At 46.0% G+C, this 23,001-nt stretch overlaps 1 protein-coding gene across 1 annotated transcript in view; it reads left to right on the forward strand.

Annotated features, from left to right (window-relative positions):
- rttn (rotatin) overlaps positions 1 to 23,001 on the forward strand; it is a 235,429-nt gene that overhangs the window by 204,156 nt on the left and 8,272 nt on the right. Inside the window, exons 42-46 of the mRNA XM_033018928.1 lie at positions 3,938 to 4,035; positions 4,847 to 4,924; positions 5,041 to 5,167; positions 13,904 to 14,106; positions 16,423 to 16,690. Of these exons, the coding sequence (XP_032874819.1) occupies positions 3,938 to 4,035; positions 4,847 to 4,924; positions 5,041 to 5,167; positions 13,904 to 14,106; positions 16,423 to 16,690 (774 nt within the window). The remainder of the gene's footprint in view (positions 1 to 3,937; positions 4,036 to 4,846; positions 4,925 to 5,040; positions 5,168 to 13,903; positions 14,107 to 16,422; positions 16,691 to 23,001) is intronic.

Genomic DNA, 23,001 nt, shown 5'->3' on the forward strand with positions numbered 1-23,001 from the left:
AACACAACTAATGTGAAAATGGAAACCTGCCACATGTCTTATGGAAGGAAAAAAATATCTTGCCGAGTTTGATTACAACTTGCTATTGAAGCAGAATATAGTAAGCTTGCACACTGATGATGTTGATTCTGAATGATAGTAGTACCAATTCTTTATAAAGAAAAGACACAGTGCTGGAATAACTCAGCAGACAGACAGCATCTCTGAAGAACATGAGTAGGTGATGTTTCAAGTCGGGACCCATCTTCAGACTGATTGTGATGGGGGTTGGGGGAGAAAGCTGGAAGAGAAGTGGGAGCAGGACAAAGCATGGGAAGTGATTGGTGGATTCATAGCAAAAGGATTTGTGTATAGGAGCAGGGAGGGTCTACTGCAGTTGTGCAGGGTCTTGGTGAGACCACACCTGGAGTATTGTGCATAGTTTTGGTCTCCAAATCTGAGGAAAGACATTCTTGCCTTGGAGGGGGTACAGAGAAGGTTCACCAGACTGATTCCTGGGATGTCAGGCCTTTCATATGAAGAAAGACTGGATAGACTCGGCTTGTACTCGCTAGAATTTAGAAGATTGAGGGGGGATCTTATAGAAACTTACAAAATTCTTAAGGGGTTGAACAGGCTAGATGCAGGAAGATTGTTCCCGATGTTGGGGAAGTCCAGGACAAAGGGTCACAGTTTAAGGATAAAGGGGAAATCCTTTAGGACCGAGATGAGAAAAACATTTTTCACACAGAGAGTGGTAAACCTCTGGAACTCTCTGCCACAGAAGGTAGTTGAGGCCAGTTCATTGGCTATATTTAAGAGGGAGTTAGATGTGGTCCTTGTGGCTAAAGGGATCAGGAGGTATGGAGAGAAGGCAGGTACAGGATACTGAGTTGGATGACCAGCCATGATCATATTGAATGGCGGTGCAGGCTCGAAGGGCCGAATGGCCTACTCCTGCACCTATTTTCTATGTTTCTATACAAGTGATGAGGAGAGTTTTGATTGGTAGATGGGTGGACAGAGACCAGAGATGAAAAGACAAAGAGTGAGATAAGGATAGAAGAGGTGAAAATTGTGAAACCAGGGGAAGGAATAAATGGATGTGGTGGGTGGAGGGGTGAAGGGAAGAAAGGGGTACAGATCCACATGGGGCACACGGAAGGGGAGGGGAAGGGGGTTGTTTGTAGTTTAGTTACCTAGAATTAGAGAATTCACTTTTGAAGGTTTAGAGATTTCAGTGTTTTGAAGAAATGGAGAATTCTCCAATTTTAGGTAGCTAACCTACAAACAAACCCTTCTCCTGCCCTCCTCACCCTCTCCTCCTTTATTCCTCGCTCTCTTCCCTTTTCCCACCTGGATTCCCACCAATTTCTCCTGACCTGAACCTGTTGGAATTCTTTGTTGAAGTAAATAGCAGGATAGACAATGGAGAGTCAGTGGATGTGGTTTACCTGGATTGTCAAAAGGCGTTTGATAAGGTGCCGCAGAGGAGGCTGCTAAAGAAGACGAGAGCCCATGGTATTAGAGGGCAGAAACTAGCATGAATAGCAGGTTGGCTGGATGGCAAAAGGCAAAGATTGGCAATAAAAGGGGCTTTTTCTGGTTGGCTGCCAGTGACTAGCTGTGTTGAAATTGAAATTGTTCTTTATTGTCATTATAACATGTAAACATGTACAACAAAATTAAAAATGCCAACCAGTCAGTGCACCATTCACACATTATCTAAAAGCTAACGATACGTAAAAGAGAAATATCTAAAATTAACAACTAAAATAAATAACATGAAAAAACCAAGCATAAACACACAACCATACATTCTTCTGTCGATTTCACATTCCCTTTGGTATGTAGCGCACCTGCGCTCATTTGGTGGCTATATTAAGTGTAGTTATTGCTGTGGGATAAAAACTGTTTTTGAGTCTGTTTGTCCTTGTCCTCATTGATCTGTACCGTCTGCCTGACGGCAACATTTCAAACAGGGAGTGTCCGGGGTGGGAAATGTCCTTTATAATGTTCTGGGATTTCTTGAGACAGTGGGAACTGTGTAGGTCCTCCAAGGTGAGGAGAGGGCAGCCGACAATCTTCTGGGCATTGTCAATAGCCCTCTGGAGCGCTTTCCTCTTAGCCGCTGTGCAGCTGGTGTACCATACGCATACACAGTATGTTAGGATGCTCTCTATGGAGCACCGATAAAAGGACAGCAGCAGTCTCTGGGTGATGTTGTTCTTCCTGAGCACCCTCAGGAAGTGCAGTCTCTGCTGGACCTTTTTCAGCAGCGCAGAGGTGTTCACGCTCCATGTCAGGTCCTCCTCAATGTGGATTCCCAGGAAGCGGAAATCCGCCACCCTCTCCACACAGTCCCCTCTGATGATTAATGGTGTAATGTCCGTTTTCTTCTTCCTGTAGTCTATTATGAGCTCCTTAGTCTTTGAGGTGTTGAGGAGCAGGTTATTCTCTCCACACCACACTGTCAGCTGTTCCACCTCATCCCTGTAGGCCCAGTGACTAGCTGTGTTGTACCGTGATTGGTGCTGGAGCCGCTACTCTTCACAATGTATATCAATAATTTGGATGGGGGAATTGAAGGCATTGTGGTCAAGTATGCAGATAGTACAAAGATAGGTGGAGGGGCAGGTAGTGTAGAGAAAGCAGGGCAGAAGGACAGTTTGGGAGAGTGAGCTGAGAAGTGGCAATTGGAATACAGTGTAGCAAAGTGTGGAGTCATGCATTTTGGTAGTAAGAATAAAAGTGGAGACTATTTTCTAAATGGGGAGAGAATTCAGAAATCAAAGGTGCAAAGGCACTTGGGAGTGCTGGTGCAAGATTCCCAAAAGGTTAGTTTGCACGTCGAATCGGGAGGAAGGAAAGCAAATGCAATGCTAGCATTTATTTCGAGAAGACTAGAATATGAAAACGGGGATGTAATACTGAGCCTTTAAGGCAGTGGTCAGACTGCATTTGGTCACATATCTGAGGAAGGATGTGCTGGCGTTGGAGAGATTTCAAAGGAGGTTTACGAGAATGATCCCAGGAATGATTGGGTTAACATATGATGAGCGTTTGAAGGAACTGCGCCTGTACTTCTGGATTTTAGAAGGATGAGGGGAGACCTCATTGAAACTTACGGAATAGTGAAAGGCCTTGATAGAGTGAATGTGCAGAGGATGTTTCTACTAGTGGGAGAGTCTAGGATCAGAGGCCGTAGCCTCAAAAACAGGACGCACCTCTAGGAAGGAGATGAGGAGGTATTTCTTTAGTCCGAGAGTGGTGAATCTGGAATTCATTGCAACAGACAGCTGTGGAGGTGAAGTCAATGGATATGTTTTGGGTGGAGCTTGACAGATTCTTGATTAGTAAGGGTGTCGGGTTATGGTGAGAAGGCAGGAGAATAGGATAGAGAGGAAATGATAAATCAGCCATGATTGAATGGTCGAATAGACTTGAGAAGCCGAGTGGGCTAATTCTGTCCTAGAATCTATGAAGAAGGGTCCCCATCCATGTCACCTATCCATGTTCGCCAGAGTTGCTGCCCAACCCGCTGAGTTACTCCAGCACTTTGGGACTTTTTTGTAAAGTAGTACCTGAAGTTCCTTGTATCACCAATTTATTATATGGCAGCGATGGCCCTGAACCAATATCTCTGACCCTATCCATCACCCAAAGCTTTAGTAGAAAAATCACTCTAAAATTGAAATAGATTCGCCAGTTAATATGAACATTCTTTCAACTTCTGAAAATGTCAATACAAAAATACACAATGTTCCACACATTTTCTCCAACTAAAATATGCAGGGATCTATAAAATACCCTTAATTCTAAATTATGAGCAGCATTAGAAATACAGTAGATGTAATTTTTGCAAACATTTGAAAATATTTTACACAAATGAGATAAAACCAAATGTTGACAATCTATTTGTAATCTGCTCATGATTCTTTAATCCCTCCTTGTTTAGCTGGCCTCGTTGACAGCTGTATAGAACAGATGAAGCAAACGTACGTACAATTCAACTTGGATTCATTGAGGCCTGGAAAAGTAATCCAAAGAAAAAAGGTGAGCAAGGAAACGGGAGAAGTAAAGATTCAGACGGTAGATGGAATTTTGATCTTATCTTAAGACACCAAGATGTTCGTAAACATAATTAATTTATTAATTAAAAAAAACATGTTCCTACTGATGTTTTGGCATATGCTTTGTTTTCTTAAATATTCATGGTTAAATTCCATGGGGAGGTTTTAATTCACATTTTGCTAAAGAGATAATTTATGTATTTGAATGATGAACATCAAAGTTGTCGGTAACCAGACGATTTCACGGGTGTTTGCCCTGTTGAAGTCCCACAATAGGCAGCACGTAATTCAGCTCTCAATAAAATAATCCAACTATTTCTTAAACAAAACATAAATGATAATGTTCCCATGACAATGTGCCTCCTCTCCACACCCCTTGCCCCACCCCCTCGCCAAGTTGGAGAAGTTCTTTGTTGACACAGCTACGAAAGCTGCTTCACAACCAGCAACTCGGGTTCAATCTATCTATCTGGAGTTTGTACAAACTTTCTATTGTGCACGGGTTTCCCTGAGGTGTTCCAGATAACCCGACCTCCCCTCCAATGCCCCAAACATATGCAGGTTTATATATTAATTGGCTGTTGTAAATTGTTCCAAATGTTGATGTATATGTGAAAAGAATAGGCTGCAGAGAAAATTAATGAGGAATGGGATTGCACAATGAGCCAGCACAAGCTCGATGGACTGAAATGGCAGCCTTCCCTGTTATAAGGGGAAATGTATATTTCCATAGCATTTTTAGCATTTTTCATTGCATGTTTATATTGACTATTGATGTGTTTCTGATGTCACAGGATGACCCCCTTACCAGGGAGCTAAAAACAGTGATGCAATTACTGAGGAATTGTCTATATCACAACGTCGAATGCAAAGTAAGTCGGTACCAAATCAAGTTAATGGGTATTCATTAATTCTTACTTGTACACTCAGATTTTTCTTTTCTTCCTTTCCCACTGCCTCCACGTGCTTCCTATCCTCATTCCTGCAGATTGCGGCATCTGATGCTCATCTTGTGAATGCTATTCATTCACTTTGGCCCTGGTTTTTAATGGATGACGTACTAATGTTGGAAGTTCTGAAGTTGCTGTGTGTCTACACAGCGAATCTTCCTGCATGTAAGTAGAGTTAAGGCTCATCAATAAAGCAACAATGTGCAAAGAGTTGATACAAATCATTTAGTATAAGTTGCTTGGAATATCAGGAAACTAGGGTGAAAAGTGATCAGTTCCCAAATCATTATACAACAGCAGTACACTTAATAAACAAGTGCATCAGAATGTAATATAGCGTTACTATTAGGTCAAGGAGATGGGATTAAATTGCAGACCATATTCAATCAAAATCTTTTTGGACTTTATGGTTCAAACCTCCTATGCTGTTAATTCCAAAGATTCTATGAGCGGACATTTTCATAGTGATTTCAAAACTCACTTGATTGCATTGTCCTTTAGTTTTGCCAGCTGCGTTCTTATCTCTCAAATCTTTCCTTTTTGAGGAAGGAGCATCCGTGATGGCCATAGGTTGGTCTTGTTGGTCCACAATGAGGGATGCTAATGTTTTGCAGGTAGCACACTGGCCACATCCTGCAGAGACGGGAGAAGCTGTACTACAGAATGGGCACACCAGGGATGTAACAGCTAAGTCAGGTCCCTCTGCCAACCCAGGTAGTTCTCGTGCCTTTCCTGGTAATCACTCGATCTTTGTCCTCAGCGACCATCTGTGGATGCCCCAAAAGGAGTTAAATAAGCCCTTCATCAGTTCTGCCATAGTTAGCCAGAGTACACAGATGTGGAAATCACTCAGTAATTCACCTCTAGACAGCAGGCTATGCTCTGCACTGAATTCCTTGTAGAATTTGGAATGGAGCAGGGTTGGGACAAGATGTTAGAGGCTTTCATTTCCCGTTCATTTATCCATGGCTGTGCCGATTATATGATGCATTCTCGTCTTTTCCTTGGTGTTTAAATGCTATGTGTTTTTGATGGGGGTTTTTTTAAAGAAGCATTCAATAAGTTCATATAATATGTAAAAAGAGGGTTATTTAAGCTCGAAATATTCTCAAATATCTGTGAAGTCATAGAGTTATGCCGCACAAAACTGGCCCTTCACTCCACCTTGTCCATGCTGACCAAGATGGCATGGGCTAGTCCCATTTCCATCCATATCTATGTATCTAAATGGCTTTTAAAAGTCATAATTTTATCCACTTCCATAGTTTCCTCTGGCAACTCATTTAAGATACAGACTACCCTCTGAGTGAAAAATCTGCCCCGATGTCGACTCACATTATGTCCTCTAGTTTTTAAATTGTCTATGCTGAGAAAAGACTGTGAGCATTCACTTCATCCACACCTGTCATGATCTTGCACATTTCAATAAGATATCAGCCTCCTGCACTCCAACACTCTGAAGAAAAAAGTCCAACCTATCCAATCTCTTCCAATATAACTCAATCCCAGAAGCCGAAGTGAAATCCTGGTGAATCTCTTCTGCACCCTTTCCAATTTAATGACATCCTTCCTATAACTTGGCCACCAGACCGGTACACACAGTACTTGCACATTTGCATCATGATATTCCAATTTTGTAATCCATGTCCTTCCCAATTAAGGCAAGCATGCCAAATGCCTTCTTCACCACACTGACCACCTAACTCACTACTTTTGGGGAACTATGTACCTGTACTCCCAGTTCTCTCTGTTCTGGAACATCCTCCAGGGCTCAACCATTTACCAAGTCCTACCTTGGTTTGACATACACAAAGCACAACACTTCACAGTTGTTGGATTGAATTTCCCGTCTTACCATTAGATCCAGAATTTGTTATAGATGTAAATATCCTTCTTCAATGTTTACTATACCATTAATTTTGGTGCATCTTCTTAAATGACAGTACAATATTAGCCACTCTCCAGTCTTCTGGAACTTCTCTTGTGGCTAAAGATGATGCAACTATTTCTGCAAGGGCCTCTGCAATTTTTTTCCTAGCTTCTCACAAGAATCAAGGATGTACTTGGTCAGGCACTGGGAATTTATCATAGGCATAAAATGACTTTTTTTAAATAGTCCGAGTCAAATTCCATAACATTACTGATGGGTGTAGTTCGGGAATGTTATGCAAGTTGACGCAGGCTGTTTTAGTAACAGAAAGGCAAGAGGTACTGGAGGTCAGAGGATCTAAGGGGGGAAAGGAACTGAAATAAATTTTCATTAGGCGAGAAATAGTATTGGGTAGGCTAATGGGACTGAAGGATGATAAATCCTTCAATGAAAGGGAAATCATGCTTGACTAATCTTCTGGAATTTTTTGAGGATGTGACAAGTAAAGTGGATGAAGGGGAGCTAATGGATGTAGTGTATCTAGACTTTCAGAAAGCCTTTGATAAGGTCCCGCACGGGGGACTGGTGACTAAAATTAGAGCATATGGTATTGGGGGTAGGGTGTTGACATGGATAGAAAATTGGTTGGCAGACAGGAAGACAAGCGTAGGAGTGAACGGGCCCTTTTCAGTATGGCAGGCAGTGGCGAGTGGAGTGCCGCAAGGCTCAGTGTTGGGGCCGCAACTGTTTAGCATATATATTAATGATTTGAAAGAGGGAATTAGGAGCAACACTAGCAAGTTTGCAGATGACACAAAGCTGGGTGGCAGTGTGAACTGTGAAGAAGATGTTAGAAGGTTGCAGGGTGACCTGGCCAGGTTGAGTGAGTGGGCAGATGCGTGGCAGATGCAGTATAATACTACACTAAGTGGGACCCGTTGGTTCCCAGCATCACACGGGAGGGCTGGTCACAAACGCAATATTCCACCTCTCCACCAATTCCAATATTGCTCGCCAGTGGGAGGGGGCTGTCTGTTGCACTAGTATGGGTGTTGTGGGCCGAAGGTACTGGTTTCCAAAGGGCTAGTATAGACATTGTGGGTCGAATGGATTCTTGGGCTGGCATCCAACTGTTGCAACAATTTTAAAAGGCGAGGCAAACAATTGGGCTGCAGCCACCCTACAACCAAAATTCATTTTGTGAACACAAACTTTTTAAAAAGGCGAGGCTGGGAAACGATAAGGTTGGAAGGCAGACATCCAGAAGTTAGAAACATAGACATAGATGAAATCAGCTCATCTGTGGGATCATGGTCCAAGGATAAGTAGGAGGAGGTGTCTGAGAGTTGTCGCCTGGCCTCAGGCTGTTAGAGGTCAGTGCGCTAGACTACCACGGCACCTTATTTGTTGGCGTGTTTGATTATAATGTCAGGGTTGCTGCAGAGTGAGCGGATGGCTGTACGTTCAGAGGGGGTGAGGGAACTGGAAAAGTTGAGGGTTGATGTCATGACGGCAGTTAGAAATAAAGAGGTCTAGAGGGTGTAGAAAGCCATTCTGGGGAGCCCAAGAGTAGGGGTTCCGGTGGAGACGAGATAAGGGGGCATCACTGGGTGGTGAGGACTCCTTCCCATAGAAAAAGGCACGGGAGAAAAGCTCCACATCGTGGCGGACTCGTTGACGTGGGGGCGGAGGGGAACGATGGTGAGGCCTATGTTGAGGACAGACCGTTCCGTATCAGAAAGGGAGGGGATGGTGAAGACACGACAACGGTGGGGGTTCTGGTCAGAGGTGGGCCGGGAAGTGTACAAAGGCCAAGGCTAGATCTACTGGGGGGGATAGTGGGTGTTCAGAGGATGGGAGCGTGAGGAATATTGTATTGGTGGGGTGTGGTCGGGGTAACCTGGTTAAAAGAGGGGGAAGGGGAAGACCCTCACTACTGCAATTCCATGTAAGGGGGGGGGGGGAGAGACCAGTAGGACCCAGCAGAGTCAGGCCACGTGGTGTAGGAGTCTGCATCGTGGAGGTTGTGGGACTGGTTCTCAGCCTGGAACTCGGGTGAGGCCTGCTGCTGGGCGGTGGAGAGGTGAGGGTCGGCGGAGTTGCTGGTGGAGGCCCGTGGAGGGCTAGAGTTAAGATGCGGGTCGGTGGCAGCAGCATCGATGGCACTGGGGAGACAGTGAAGGTCGGCAGCAGTGGCTCCAGGGAGGCAGTGAAAGTCAGCGGCCGCACAGTTTCGGTGGTCCGGGCCTGGGTTCGGCCGGGAAGGTGGTGAAGGTCGGAGAGGGGATGGATGTTGGTGCTGCTCCTCGTGGTGGCAATCTCGGCCTCGTGGTGTTCGGGCAGGCGGCGCGGTCCAGCAGTGGAGCGCCAGGCCTGCGGGCGGTCGAGTCGATGAATGTTCGTGGATGGGACTGGTCTGGAGGCGGGCAAGCTTGTGATCCTTGGTATAGTCCAGGTCAGCGAGGAAGCGTTTGTTGAGGGCGTGGATCTGGCGTTGAATGAAGTACAGTCGGGGTCCATTGCAGGTCTGGGTGAGTGAGGCCCGGAGCTGCAGGAGTCAAAACAAGGGCCTGCTGGTGCGGGTGCATCGCAGCCAGTATAGAACGCCGGGCATGGAAGGAGAACTGTTGCGAAAAGCCGCAGATCGACTGTCGGTACCTGTAATCCAGGTTGGGTCCGAACTGGGATGTCTGGAACCGAAGTTGGAATCCACGAGGTAGAAGATGGAGGCGCAGGCAAGCACCGAGAAAACACACGTGGCTGTGGTAGAGAGTCTGGGTTAAAATATGGTCATAGAGCAGGAGGAATCAGAGGGGGAGCAGCGAGAGAGGATGTTGCAGAACTCTTGTTGGAGAGAGGAGAACGTCTTCAAACCAAATATACAAGCTTTGGTTTTCTAAATAGTTTGATTCAAAATTATTTCTTGGTCAAAGAATGGCAAATCAGAAACGGTGAAGAGATGAAGAAAGATGGTGGTGAGACAGAACTGAGTGTCATCAGCATCTGTGCAACCTGGTGTGTTTTTTTTTAATTTTATGGCAGAGAGCAGTGAAGTAAACTAGGATAAAAGACAAATTATAGGAAGGACACGGGTAATTACGAGAATGAAACGAGAAAACATTGCAGCAATTTTTTAGCTGCAGTTCTGCAGTGGCATTTTATGAAGTCTGCTAATCATTTCATATCTGGCCTCTGGCATCTGTTCAACAACTGAAACCCTAACGCAGTTTAGTACTTACTGCGGCAGTGCAATCTTTCACGATCCATTTGTGTTCTGCTGATGTCGTTTTATTTAAGCTGTTTTGAAATTGTGTCTAATTAAGTTCCCACTGAGATTTTGATTTAGTTCTTAAGTTAACAACCTAATTGAACCTGCAAGTTTAATTTTCTTACATCCAATTTGCAATATTTTGCTGCTGCTAAATTAATATATTGCAAACTTGTGAACCATTGGTTGTCAGCCATATTTGATTTGAAACAGATATCATTTCAGTGGTAACTGAGTTCATATCCAGGCTCATTTCACAGATACATTTGTCAGACACTTAATGCTCTGCCATTTTACATTGTGTGCAACTCAGAAGTGAATGCCAAAATGACAATGCTAGTAGAAGCTAGTTGCAGTAGAGCATAAATATCGTTTGTCTGGCATTGCAAAATAATTAGAAAACTGGAAGCCTATTTGATCAAGATGACAATTGACACAATTTCACACAAGAGGTTAGTAAAATTAGATTTTAAAACACTCTAAGGGACCAGGAACGACAGTAGAAATTAATCAGATGTTAGGCAACAGATGTTGTGGAATGGACTTTGATTTGGAGGATTGCCCAAATGATTTTCTGTGGGATATTGTATATTTTGAACAAATGAATACACAAATTTGGAAATAGTAAACTGCAGGCAATGCTTAGGAGGATTGTATGTTAATACAATCTGCCACTGAGGATTGCTAAAACCTACTGTATAGGTACAACAATCTAATTAAAAAGCCTGTTCTCATCCATCAGTTTTCAATTCTATCCCTTCTCAATAGTGATACCTCATTCTTACAGCATGATCAGACATTAACTACATTCAGTTTGGGGTATTTAACATCAGGAAAAAGATATTGGTCTCAAAGAGATAGAGTGTAAATTGGCCACAACATCACAATCTTCAACACTGGTGGCATCCAGCGACTGAGAACAGAATGAATAGGAATAGGAATACTTTATTGTCACATGTGACTAGGCACAGTGAGATTCTTTCCTTGCATACGCAATGTATACAATAGCAACCACCCACGGCGCTGACAAAGTTACAAAGCACGGCAGCTCCCCCTTTTGTCCCTCCCCCAGCAGTTCCGCCATGCCGGGTCCCCATTGTCCTTTGTTTCCCCCCCCCATTGTCCATTGTTCTCCCCCCTCCCTCAGGGCGGTTCCCCCACGCTGGGCCCTCCATTGTTCTTCCCCTCACGACGGTCCTCCTTTGCCTGGTCCTCCATTGTTCTTCCCCTCCCATGGTGGTCCTCCACGCTCTCATTGACCGTCGACCACTGGTCGACCTGCGAGATATCGCCGCTGCCGCGAGGCTTCTCCACCACCAAGGCCCCATTGTTACGAGGCTTGAGAGCTGCCGTCACTGAGGCTTCACCGCTGTCAATGCTCCACTCCACGCCTCCATGGTGTCGACCCGGGCCACAGCCACGGGCTCCGTCGGCCGCTTCACCCGACCCGTGCTTCTACCCACGAGGACCCGGCCGGGCCCCGACCCGGGCATCTACGCGGTGATCCGGGAGGCATCGAGGCCGCGGCGTCTCGGTAAAGGCCTCTAGCCGCGTTCCCAGTCCACAGCCGCGGCCCGTCGGGAAAGGGTCTTTCTGAAAAGATGGGTGACTTGCCAAGCTTCTTTGGCCAACCACTCACTTCCATATTATTAATAAATGCCTGAGAAAACTGGATACAGCAAAGGTCATAAAACCTGACAAAAAATCTTAACTGTGCTGCTAACGACGTGTGCTCCAGAACTAACTATGCAGACAGCCCAGGTATTCATGTATAGTTAACTTTGTCTCCACGTGACAGATAACAAAATGTCAATCTATGTCCCATCCTCAAAAGCAGGGATAGATGCATCCTGCCTCTTTAATCTCAAAGAGTAGCAGAAAGGGTTAGCGGCAGTGACATCAAGCCGCATTTATCAATAGCTAAAGGGCCTGTCCCACGAGCATGCGACCTGCATGCGGCAAGCACGACCTAAAGGGCCTGTCCCACGAGCATGCGACCTGCATGCGGCAAGCGCGACCTAAAGGGCCTGTCCCACCAGCATGCAACTGTATGCGGCAAGCGCGACCAAACCAGAAGCGGGAGCCGCGCGGAGGTCGAGTGAGTGACATGAAGTTCGAGCGAAGTCCGTGGGAAGTACGCCGTCGAGGCGGCTGCAGACTGGCAGGCCGTTGTCGTGCGGAATTTTTGAACACGGTCAGTTTTTCGGAGCCCCACGCGATGTCGGGACCAGCTCCGCACAACTCCATACGGCTCCGGCGATCGAAGTGGGACCGGCCCCGCGAGGCCGTACGGCTCAAGCGACCACGTTAGGTCGCGCTTGCCGCATGCAGTCGCATGCTCGTGGGACAGGCCCTTTAGGTCGCGCTTGCCGCATGGAGTCACATGCTCGTGGGGCAGGCTCGACTTAACTCATCAAAACTCAGTAGGTTAATGTGATTCCGGATCTTGAGGCAACCTCACACTAAAATGGACAACAAGAAACTAAATTCCACAGGTATTTGGTTGGGAATGCATCAAGAATCCGAGTAAAAATCAAAATGAATCGAGAGTCTGACAGGAATCAGGACGATTTATTTGCTGGCTGCAATTTTACCTAGTACATTTTTGGAGAGTAATCATCCCAGGACATTGATGCAGAAGTTCTTGTACCTTCTTCATGGGTTGCTTCATCCATGGCCTTTCTTCCATCACAGTTGGAAATAGGGACATTCACTGATGATTGCATTCCATTCAAAACTTCGCTGATAAGTACACCAAGACATGAGTAGTATTCAGTAATACTGTAACATTCGCACCATGCACATGTGGGACATGTCTAATAGGCATATACATGTCTGTCCTGAGCTGCCTCTATTGCCTGAGTGAGGCCACATACAAACTGGAGCAACAGCTCATATTCCGCTTGGGTATCGGTAGGAATATTCGAATTCTCCAATTTGGGTTAACCTTTAACAACCTCCCCTCCTTCCTCCTCCAAACCTCCCTTTCTCCCCCCCCCTTTCTCCCCCTTAATCTCCTTTTCTCTTCCTTCCCCCCCCCCCCCCCATCTATTCCTCACCTCCCCCACCCCACCTACATTCCTTCCTTTGGCTTCACAATTCACAACTCTTCAATCCTGCCTCGCACCTTCTGCTTTTATCACTGGCCTTTGCTCCAACCATCTGCTCAAAAATACCCCTTGCCTGTATCCTGGCATGCTTTGCCCTGCCTCACCTCTCTTCCAGCTGTCTTCCCCTCCCTACATTCAGTCTAAAGAAGATCCCAACCCAAAACATCACCTCGCCATGCTATCCAGAGATGCTGCCTGGCTTGCTTAGTTACTCCAGCACTTTGTGTCCTTTTGTGGAAACCCGCATTTGCAGTTCCTTGTTTTTTACCAGTACATTTATTGGGAATTTGTAGTAAAACAGATCATAAACTCGACACTTTAACATTTCAGGAATAGTCACATTCCCTGCACCCATCCCTTGCCATTAATATCCTGAACATTATTGACTCAACTGACTAGTAGCCAATACTCTGGATTGGTATCTAGAATGTAATCTTTGACTCTTATTGCTGAATATACTGTACCTGCAATGCTGGTTGATGTTTCAGTGTTTGAAGCAATTAGGTTTTTTCCTGCTTTTTAATCAAAGTTGACCAAGGTAGAAGTATTTGAATATTTTGCTAATTATAAGTATACTGTGTTTATATATTATCCATTTGAAATTGATATCTGAATTATGAGAGCTTGCTCAATTTCCAAATTGGCATTTTCAGCATGTGCTTCCTTGTGTTGTGGAACTGGAGGACAATTAATTCCTCATCCATCACAGAAAGGAGTTGGGGGGAACGCCCTTGTCCATATGATTATGAAGCAAGCCTTGCAGAAGATACACGATAATCATACCATTCAACAATTGGCATTTGCTGTGCTCTCCAACTTAGTTATGTCCCACGAGTGTAAAGGCATTTTACAGAAGGTTAGTAATGTTTTAGTATAATCAAACAACAGCGTTACGTAAATCTTGACATTACTGAAATTGTTTTAAAAATGTATTTAATGTATTAGAATCAATGGACTTGGGAAGTATAATTTAGTGAATAAGTCAACAGCGATCATAGAAAGTCCAACTGCAGCTCTGATTACAATGTTTTAGGCTGGGAAACTGGAATATGGTCAACATAATACTTTGTTCGCAAAGAGAAAGATTAAATAGGTGACGGGACAGCTAAAGCAAAATTCTAAACAGCCATAATTAAAGGTAAAAATAACAAGTGTTTGGAATCGTACAGAATAGATAAGGACTGTCATCATGGATTTCTTGGCGGCTCATCATGTCACGTAGATGTCATTTTCTGAAGAATGGGTAAGTGAAGGAAATAGAAGAGATATATTTGTGCCCATATACCAAAGTCTCACAGGAGGTTTTGTTTAGCAATTCAGGTCTATAATATTTGAATAAATTAAACATTAATGGAAATTTGGTCAACCGGGATATAATAAACTGCCACGGTGCCAGAATCACTCGATTTGGAGAAGGGTTGGAAAGGTTAGAAAAATGTCAGTTCCATGGGTCACCATATAGACTAGTTTTCCTGCATATAGAGATTTGGAATGTGGCATGATGATCAATTGTAAAACTTTCTGACAATGTCCTGAAAATAGTCATTGCTAGGGTCTGACTCCCATGGCTATCTGGACTACACTTCTTCCCACCCTGCTTCCTGTAAGGACTCTATCCCCTACTCCCAATTCTTCCATCTACGCCGCATCTGCACCCAGGATGAGGTGTTCTGAACCAGGGCATCGGAGATGTCCTCATTCTTAAGGAAACGGGGGTTCCCCTCTTCGACTACAGATGAGGCTCTCACCAGGGTCTCCTCTATATCTCGTAGTTCTGCTCTCACTCCCCATCCCCCCACTTCTAACAAGGACAGAGTCCCCCTTGTCCTCACCTTCCACCCAACCAGCCATCACATACAACATATAATCCTCTGACATTTTTGCCACCTCCAACAGGATCCCACCACTGGACACATCTTCCCATTTCCTCCCGCTTTCGGCTTTCCACAGAGACCGTTCCCTCAGTAACTCCCTGGCCAATTTGTCGCCTTGAGTTGTAGGTAGTCGTAGGTAGTTTTGGTTAATCGCCTTTGCTGACCGCTCATTTTCATCGGTTCATTGGGGAAAAATAACACAAGCAGTAGTTTTCAGAACCAAGGATAACCGACCGGTAATGTTAAATGTCCGCCTAACATCACAGCTGTGTATCTCTGGCTTATTAAAAGCTATCTGGTTGCTTAAAATTTGTCTCCACTCCTTCTCCCCCCCCCCCCTCTCCCCACCCTCTTTTAAATGACTTACCGTACACTGTGTTAGCCGTCTTAATTACAGCGCCAACCTTCCTGTTCATCGTGGTGTGTTGTCTGTATCACCTTGGCTTTGTACCATGTGAATTTCAGACAGCGCTCCCCCCGCTTGCACTGGCCCCCACCGTTTGAGGTGTGTGTGTGTGTGTGTCTCTCTCTCTCTCTCTGACAGTCGCCGTTGCGGTCCCCCGTTGTTCAGGCAGTCGCCGCCAGCTGAAAAATCGCCTAAGTGGGACAGACCCATCAGAGTAAACTAGATTAAACTGCAGCTTTTTTGTGGATTTAGTCAGCAAGCCTACATGCTGGTGGAAGCAATAGGGAGGCACTTAAAATGGGAATGTGTCTCTTCTACTGACATGTCTTTAGCATCATTGCTGGCAGACTGTGGCCAAGAGATCAGGGTGTTTTGATGTTAATGACTAGTTACTCAGTGGGAGTGAAAGAACAAAAGCATTCAATCTTTTCCAGCTACATTCTTGTCTTGCATTGTATTCCAAAATGACTGACAGATTTGGCATCTATTATAAAATCATAAAATATTATTTAAAAAGAATATCAATTCCCATGTCTTGGTGCTTTCTGAACGAGGCAGAGCAGCTATCGTCTGAGCTCCATGGCTCTCCAGCAAAATGTCTAGCTATTAGCGGAAACAAATATTTCCCTTAATGTGTTGATGTGAAAAATTGTGCTTTGCACTGAAAAGTATCCAATCAGCATAAAATGTATATACTTTGCATCTTTTAAATGGAATGGTTTGTGTTGTAATTTGCATTTTAATTTGTAAATCATCACTTAGCAAGCTAAAATGTGAAACTTACTTCAGGTAGCCATTGAAGCTGGTAATATTTTAAATGTCGATGCCAATAGTGTTTCTCATCATCAAGATGAGGACATCAGCTCATGTGTGCATCTAATCTTTATTACAGAGCAATTTCTTGCCGAACTTCCTTTCTCTGCCATTACCGAAGGCAGCAGGAAAACAAGTAAGCAATTTGGCAATGCTTTGGCTGAAGCTGTTGCTGAATTTGTCTTTTGGTGATGAGGGACAGCAGATGATTCTGAAGATGAAAGGTAGTTTGGAGCTATTGGCAACAATGTCCCAGCAAAAGTGCAAGAACAACCAACCCACAGCACTGCTTGTTCTTCACAATGTTTGCTTCCATCCAGCTAACAAGCCAAAGATTCTAGCTAATGGTAAGTTATTTTTGGTGAATATTTGGGTAATAACATAATTGCTTAGAACACTGTTATAAATTATTTCATGCCCTTTTAAAGAAACATTTAATGATTCACATAATATAATTTGAGTACTTCTGAGTATTGGTCACACTTTGGGCATTATATTTAAATGTACATTCTAAAATTGCATCTTATTTTGTGTATAGAGACTTCTAACATTAGCACACAACAATGGGCAAATTTCTCTTGCCGAACAGAGGTTAAAACCTGACATGACCCATTGTGATTTAGCGAGACACCACCTCAGCGGGAAGAGGTGCAGCACCCTGTGAGGTGACATGGTGTCCCAGGAAGGAAATGGAGCGGAGCCTAAACTGACATTTGTCGGGGTTGATAACCAGCCCGTGGTCCTTAAGCCGCTGGAACAGCGCCCGCAGGTGCGCGCAGTGTTCCTGGTGGGAGCGGCTGGCGACCAGAATGTCATCCAAGTACACAAACACAAAATCCAACCCTCAACCCACCAAATCCATTAACCACTGGAAAGCCTGCGCGGCGTTCTTCAACCCAAACGGCATCCGCTGCCATTCAAATAGGCCGAACGGGGTGATGATGGCGGTCTTGGGCACATCATCAGTGTGGGCGGGAATCTGGTGGTGGCCGCGCACCAGATCCACCGTCCAAGTGGGCCGTGAAGTCCTGAATGTGCGGGACTGGATAACGATCCGCGATCGTGACAGCGTTCAGGCGGCGGTAATCCCCACACGATCTCCACCCCCCACCTTATTTAGGGATTATATGTAATGGGGATGCCCACGGGCTGTTTGAGCACTGCACAATCCCCATGTCCTCCATTTGTCGGAACTCCTCCGTGGTGAGACGCAGCTTGTCGGGCGGGAGCCTGCGCGCCCGTGCATGCAGTGGGGGGCTGGCAGTAAGAATATGATGGACCACCCCATGCTTAAGGGCAGCCGCGTGAAAACGAGGGGTCAGAAGCTCCGGGAATTCAGCCAGTATGGGAGCATATGCCCCGCCCACATCCGTCACAGATCCGAGGTGCGGGTCGGAGCGAACTGCGGGCCGTGATGGCGTGGGCTGGGGGGACTCCAGAGGAACAAGGCGCCGGCCCCGCACATCTACCAGTAGAGAAAAAGCCAGCAGAAAATCGGCGCCCAGCAACGGCTGGGAAACGTCTGCAGTAGTAAAGACCCACGAGTAACGAGGGAAAGGGTCCGAGTGCCATAGGTACGGATGGGGCTGCCGATGATGGCGGTAAGAGTGGGGCCATGCTTACCAGCACGAGTATCGCGCCCAGACGGAGGAATGATGCTCAGCTCAGCCCCGGTGTCCACCAGGAAGAGAAGTCTGGAATGACGATCCCGGACGTAGAGACGATGGTTCTGGCCTCTACTGGCAGTCGGCCGAGGCGTTTCCCGAAAACGAGCAGGAGGTGCGGCATTGGTGGGCCTCTGCACCCCAGCGTTGGTGGTGGTAGCACCTCTGGCGCTTACTGACGTCTCCGGCCGTCGACTGCGGCAGCGGAGGGCTGTACATCTCTGCGAGGCTGCTGGTGCGAAGGTGCGGACACCCAGCTGATGGTCCTGCTGTTTGGCAAGCCACAGCTAGTCGGCCCGTTCAGCGAGCTGCAGGGGGTCGGCGAAATCTGACCCAGCGAGAAGCAGGAGGTTGTCGGGCATTTGCTCGAGGAAGGCCTGCTCGAACAGCTGGCAGGGCTGGTGGCCATCCATAAGAGCGAGCATCTCGCTCATCAGCGCGGACGGCTTACGATCGACGAGGCCGTCTGTGTGTAACAGGCGGGTCGCGCGATCACGGCGACTGAGCCCGAAAGTGCGGAGCAGCAGCGCCTAGAGACCTTCATACTCTGTCGAACGCATACTTTGTGGGTACGGCAACAATCGGGTGGCAGTCTCTTGACCGAGCACCCCCACCATGTAGAAGTAACGGGTGGCATCTGCGACGATGTTGCTGAGTTCGAATTGAGCCTCAATGTGGGCGAACAACACTTGACGCTGTTCCGTAGGCAGTTTCAGGGCAACCGCATTTTGCTGTCAGGCTGGGGGTTGAGGTTCTCGGTGGCGTTCATTTTAAAGATCCAAAAAACATTCGGACCAGCGGGGTCACCACTTTAGCGAGACAGGCAGGTTGAGTTAAATAATTTTTATTGGCAAACAAAAACGATAATGAAGCCCAGTACATGCGTGCCTGGTCAGCTAACACTGTAATAGCTCCTGCGGCTTGGAGGAGCGCTGACGACTGACTAGAACGCCTGCGAACAAACCCCCGTGGTCACGTGATGAAGCCAACCAATGACGAGGGTTCAAACAGTCCTAAACCACCACTAGGTGCCGCTACATTGACACGTTCTCTCCAATGCGTTTGGTGACACTGTGTTTTAGACTCCAGACAAAACTACAACAAGGCTGTAGGAAACTTGTTTAGAATGCCCAATTGCAAATTTGGTTAAATAAAGCCCCTGTCCCACTTAGGAAACCTGAACGGAAACCTCTGGTGACCTTGCACCCCACCCAAGGTTTCCCTGAGTTGCCAGAGGTTTTGGTCACTTGCCTGAAAAGCCTCGAACGGAGCGTGAGCTGAATCTACTGACCAAAGATCCTACAGGATCTTTGCTACCGACCGCACACACACACACACACACACACACACACACACACACACACACATCGCGAAGGTGGGGGCCGGGGACAGCGGAGGAGCGCTGTCTGTGCGATGAAGAGGAAGGTAAACGGCTGCCACAGAGCACGGTAAGTCCTTTGGAGAGCACGGGAGGGAGGGAGAGAAGGGGAAAGAAACATAGTAACATAGAAAACAGGTGCAGGAGTAGGCCATTCGGCCCTTCGAGCCTGCACCGCCATTCAATATGATCATGGCTGATCATCCAACTCAGTATCCTGTACCTGCCTTCTCTCCATACCCCCTGATCCCTTTAGCCACAAGGGCAGGAAAGCAGACTATTATCTAAATGGTGGCCGATTAGGAAAAGGGGAGATGCAACGAGACCTGGGTGTCATGGTACACCAGTCATTGAAAGTAGGCATGCAGGTGCAGCAGGCAGTGAAGAAAGCGAATGGTATGTTAGCTTTCATAGCAAAAGGATTTGAGTATAGGAGCAGGGAGGTTCTACTGCAGTTGTACAGGGTCTTGGTGAGACCACACCTGGAGTATTGCGTACAGTTTTGGTCTCCAAATCTGAGGAAGGACATTATAGCCATAGAGGGAGTGCAGAGAAGGTTCACCAGACTGATTCCTGGGATGTCAGGACTTTCATATGAAGAAAGACTGGATAGACTTGGCTTATACTCGCTAGAATTTAGGAGATTGAGAGGGGATCTTATAGAAACGTACAAAATTCTTATGGGGTTGGACAGGCTAGATGCAGGAAGATTGTTCCCGATGTTGGGGAAGTGCAGGACAAGGTGTCACAGCTTAAGGATAAGGGGGAAATCCTTTAGGACCGAGATGAGAAGAAACTTTTTCACACAGAGAGTGGTGAATCTCTGGAACTCTCTGCCACAGAGGGTAGTTGAGTCCAGTTCATTGGCTATATTTAAGAGGGAGTTAGATGTGGCCCTTGTGGCTAAAGGGATCAGGGGGTATGGAGAGAAGGCAGGTACGGGATACTGAGTTGGATGATCAGCCATGATCATATTGAATGGCGGTGCAGGCTCGAAGGGCCGAATGGCCTACTCCTGCACCTATTTTCTATGTATCTATGTATCTAACTCCCTCTTAAATATAGCCAATGAACTGGCCTCAACTATCTTCTGTGGCAGGGAGTTCCAGAGATTCACTACTCTCTGTGTGAAAAATGTTTTTCTCATCTCGGTCCTAAAGGATTTCCCCTTTATCCTTAAACTGTGACCCCTTGTTCTGGACTTCCTCAACATCGGGAACAATCTTCCTGCATCTAGCCTGTCCAGCCCCTTAAGAATTTTGTAAGTTTCTATAAGATCCCCCCTCAATCTTCTAAATTCTAGCGAGTACAAGCCGGGTCTATCCAGTCTTTCTTCATCTGAAAGTCCTGACATCCCAGGAATCAGTCTGGTGAACCTTCTCTGTACTTCCTCTATGGCAAGAATGTCTTTCCTCAGATTTGGAGACCAAAACTGTACGCAATACTCCAGGTGTGGTCTCACCAAGACCCTGTACAACTGCAGTAGAATCTCCCTGCTCCTATACTCAAATCCTTTTGCTATGAATGCCAACATACCATTCGCTTTGTTCACTGCCTGCTGCACCTGCATGCCTACTTTCAATGACTGGTGTACCATGACACCCAGGTCTCGTTGCATCTCCCCTTTTCCTAATCGGCCACCATTTAGATAATAGTCTACTTTCCTGTTTTTGCCACCAAAGTGGATAACCTCACATTTATCCACATTATACTGCATCTGCCATGCATTTGCCCACTCACCCAGCCTATCCAAGTCACCATGCAGCCTCCTAGCATCCTCCTGACAGCTAACACTGCCCCCCAGCTTCGTGTCATCTGCAAACTTGGAGATGTTGCATTCAATTCCCTCGTCCAAATCATTAATATATATTGTAAATAGCTGGGGTCCCAGCACTGAGCTTTGCGGTACCCCACTAGTCACTGCCTGCAATTCTGAAAAGGACCCGTTTACTCCTACTCTTTTCTTCCTGTCTGCCATCCAGTTCTCTATCCACATCAATACTGAACCCCCAATACCGTGTGCTTTAAGTTTGTATACTAATCTCTTATGTGGGACCTTGTCGAAAGCCTTCTGAAAGTCCAGATATAACACATCCACTGGCTCTCCCTTATCCACTCTACTAGTTACACCCTCAAAAAATTCCATAAGATTCATCAGACATGATTTACCTTTCGTAAATCTATGCTGACTTTGTCCAATGATTTCACCACTTTCCAAATATGCTGCTATCCCATCTTTAATAACTGACTCTAGCAGTTTCCCCACTACCGACGTTAGACTAACTGGTATGTAATTCCCCGTTTTCTCTCTCCCTCCCTTTTTAAAAAGTGGGGTTACTTTAGCTACCCTCCAAACCTCAGGAACTACTCCAGAATCTAAAGAGTTTTGAAAAATTATCACTAATGCATCCACTATTTCTGGGGCTACTTCCTTAAGTACTCTGGGATGAAGCCTATCTGGCCCTGGGGATTTATCGGCCTGTAATCCGTTCAATTTACCTAACACCACTTCCCGGCTAACCTGTATTTCACTCAGTTCCTCCATCTCATTTGACCCGCGGTCCCCTGCTATTTCCGGCAGATTATTTATGTCTTTCTTAGTGAAGACGGAACCAAAGTAGTTATTCAATTTCAGTTATGCCATGTCCTTGTTCCCCATGATCAATTCACCTGTTTCTAACTGCAAGGGACCTACATTTGTTTTAACTAATCTCTTTCTGTTCACGTATCTATAAAAACCTTTGCAGTCAGTTTTTATGTTCCCTGCCAGTTCTCTTTAATAATCTATTTTCCCTTTCCTAATTAAGCCCTTTGTCCTCCTCTGCTGGACTCTGAATTTCTCCCAGTCCTCTGGTAGGCTGCTTTTTCTGGCTAATTTGTACGCTTCATCTTTTGTTTTGATACTATTCCTGATTTCCCTTGTTATCCATGGATGCACTACCTTCCCTGATTTATTATTTTGCCAAACTGGGATGAACAATTGTTTTAGTTCATCCATGCAGCCTTTAAATGCCTTCCATTGCATATCCACCGTCAACCCTTTAAGAATCAATTGGCAGTCAATGTTGGGCAATTCACGTCTCATACCCACAAAGTTACCTTTCTTTAAGTTCAGGACCCTTGTTTCTGAATTAACAATGTCACTCTCCATCCTAATGAAGAACTCAACCATATTATGGTCACTCTTGCCCAAATACCTATGTCATTGGTACCTATATGTACCACGACCTCGGGCTCCTCTCCCTCCCATTTCAGGATATCTTGGACACGTTCAGACACATCCCAGACCCTGACACCAGGGAGGCAAACTACCTTCCGGGTCTCCCGACTGCGTCCACAGAGTCGCCCCTAACTATAGAGTCCCTTATTACTACTGCCCTCCTCTTCTTTTCCTTACCCTTCTGAGCAACATAACCGGTCTCTGTACCGGAGGCCCGGCCGCTGTTGCTACCCCCAGGTAGGCTGCCCCCCCCCCCAACAGTACTCAAACAGGAGTACTTATTGTCAAGGTGTACAGCCACCGGGGTACTCTCTAGTCCCTGCCTCTGCCCCTTGCCCCTCCTAACCGTGACCCACTTGCCTACCTCCTGTGGTCTTGGAGTGACCACCTCTCTAT

Source organism: Amblyraja radiata, chromosome 4 (assembly GCF_010909765.2).
Source record: "Amblyraja radiata isolate CabotCenter1 chromosome 4, sAmbRad1.1.pri, whole genome shotgun sequence".
Taxonomy (NCBI): domain Eukaryota; kingdom Metazoa; phylum Chordata; class Chondrichthyes; order Rajiformes; family Rajidae; genus Amblyraja; species Amblyraja radiata.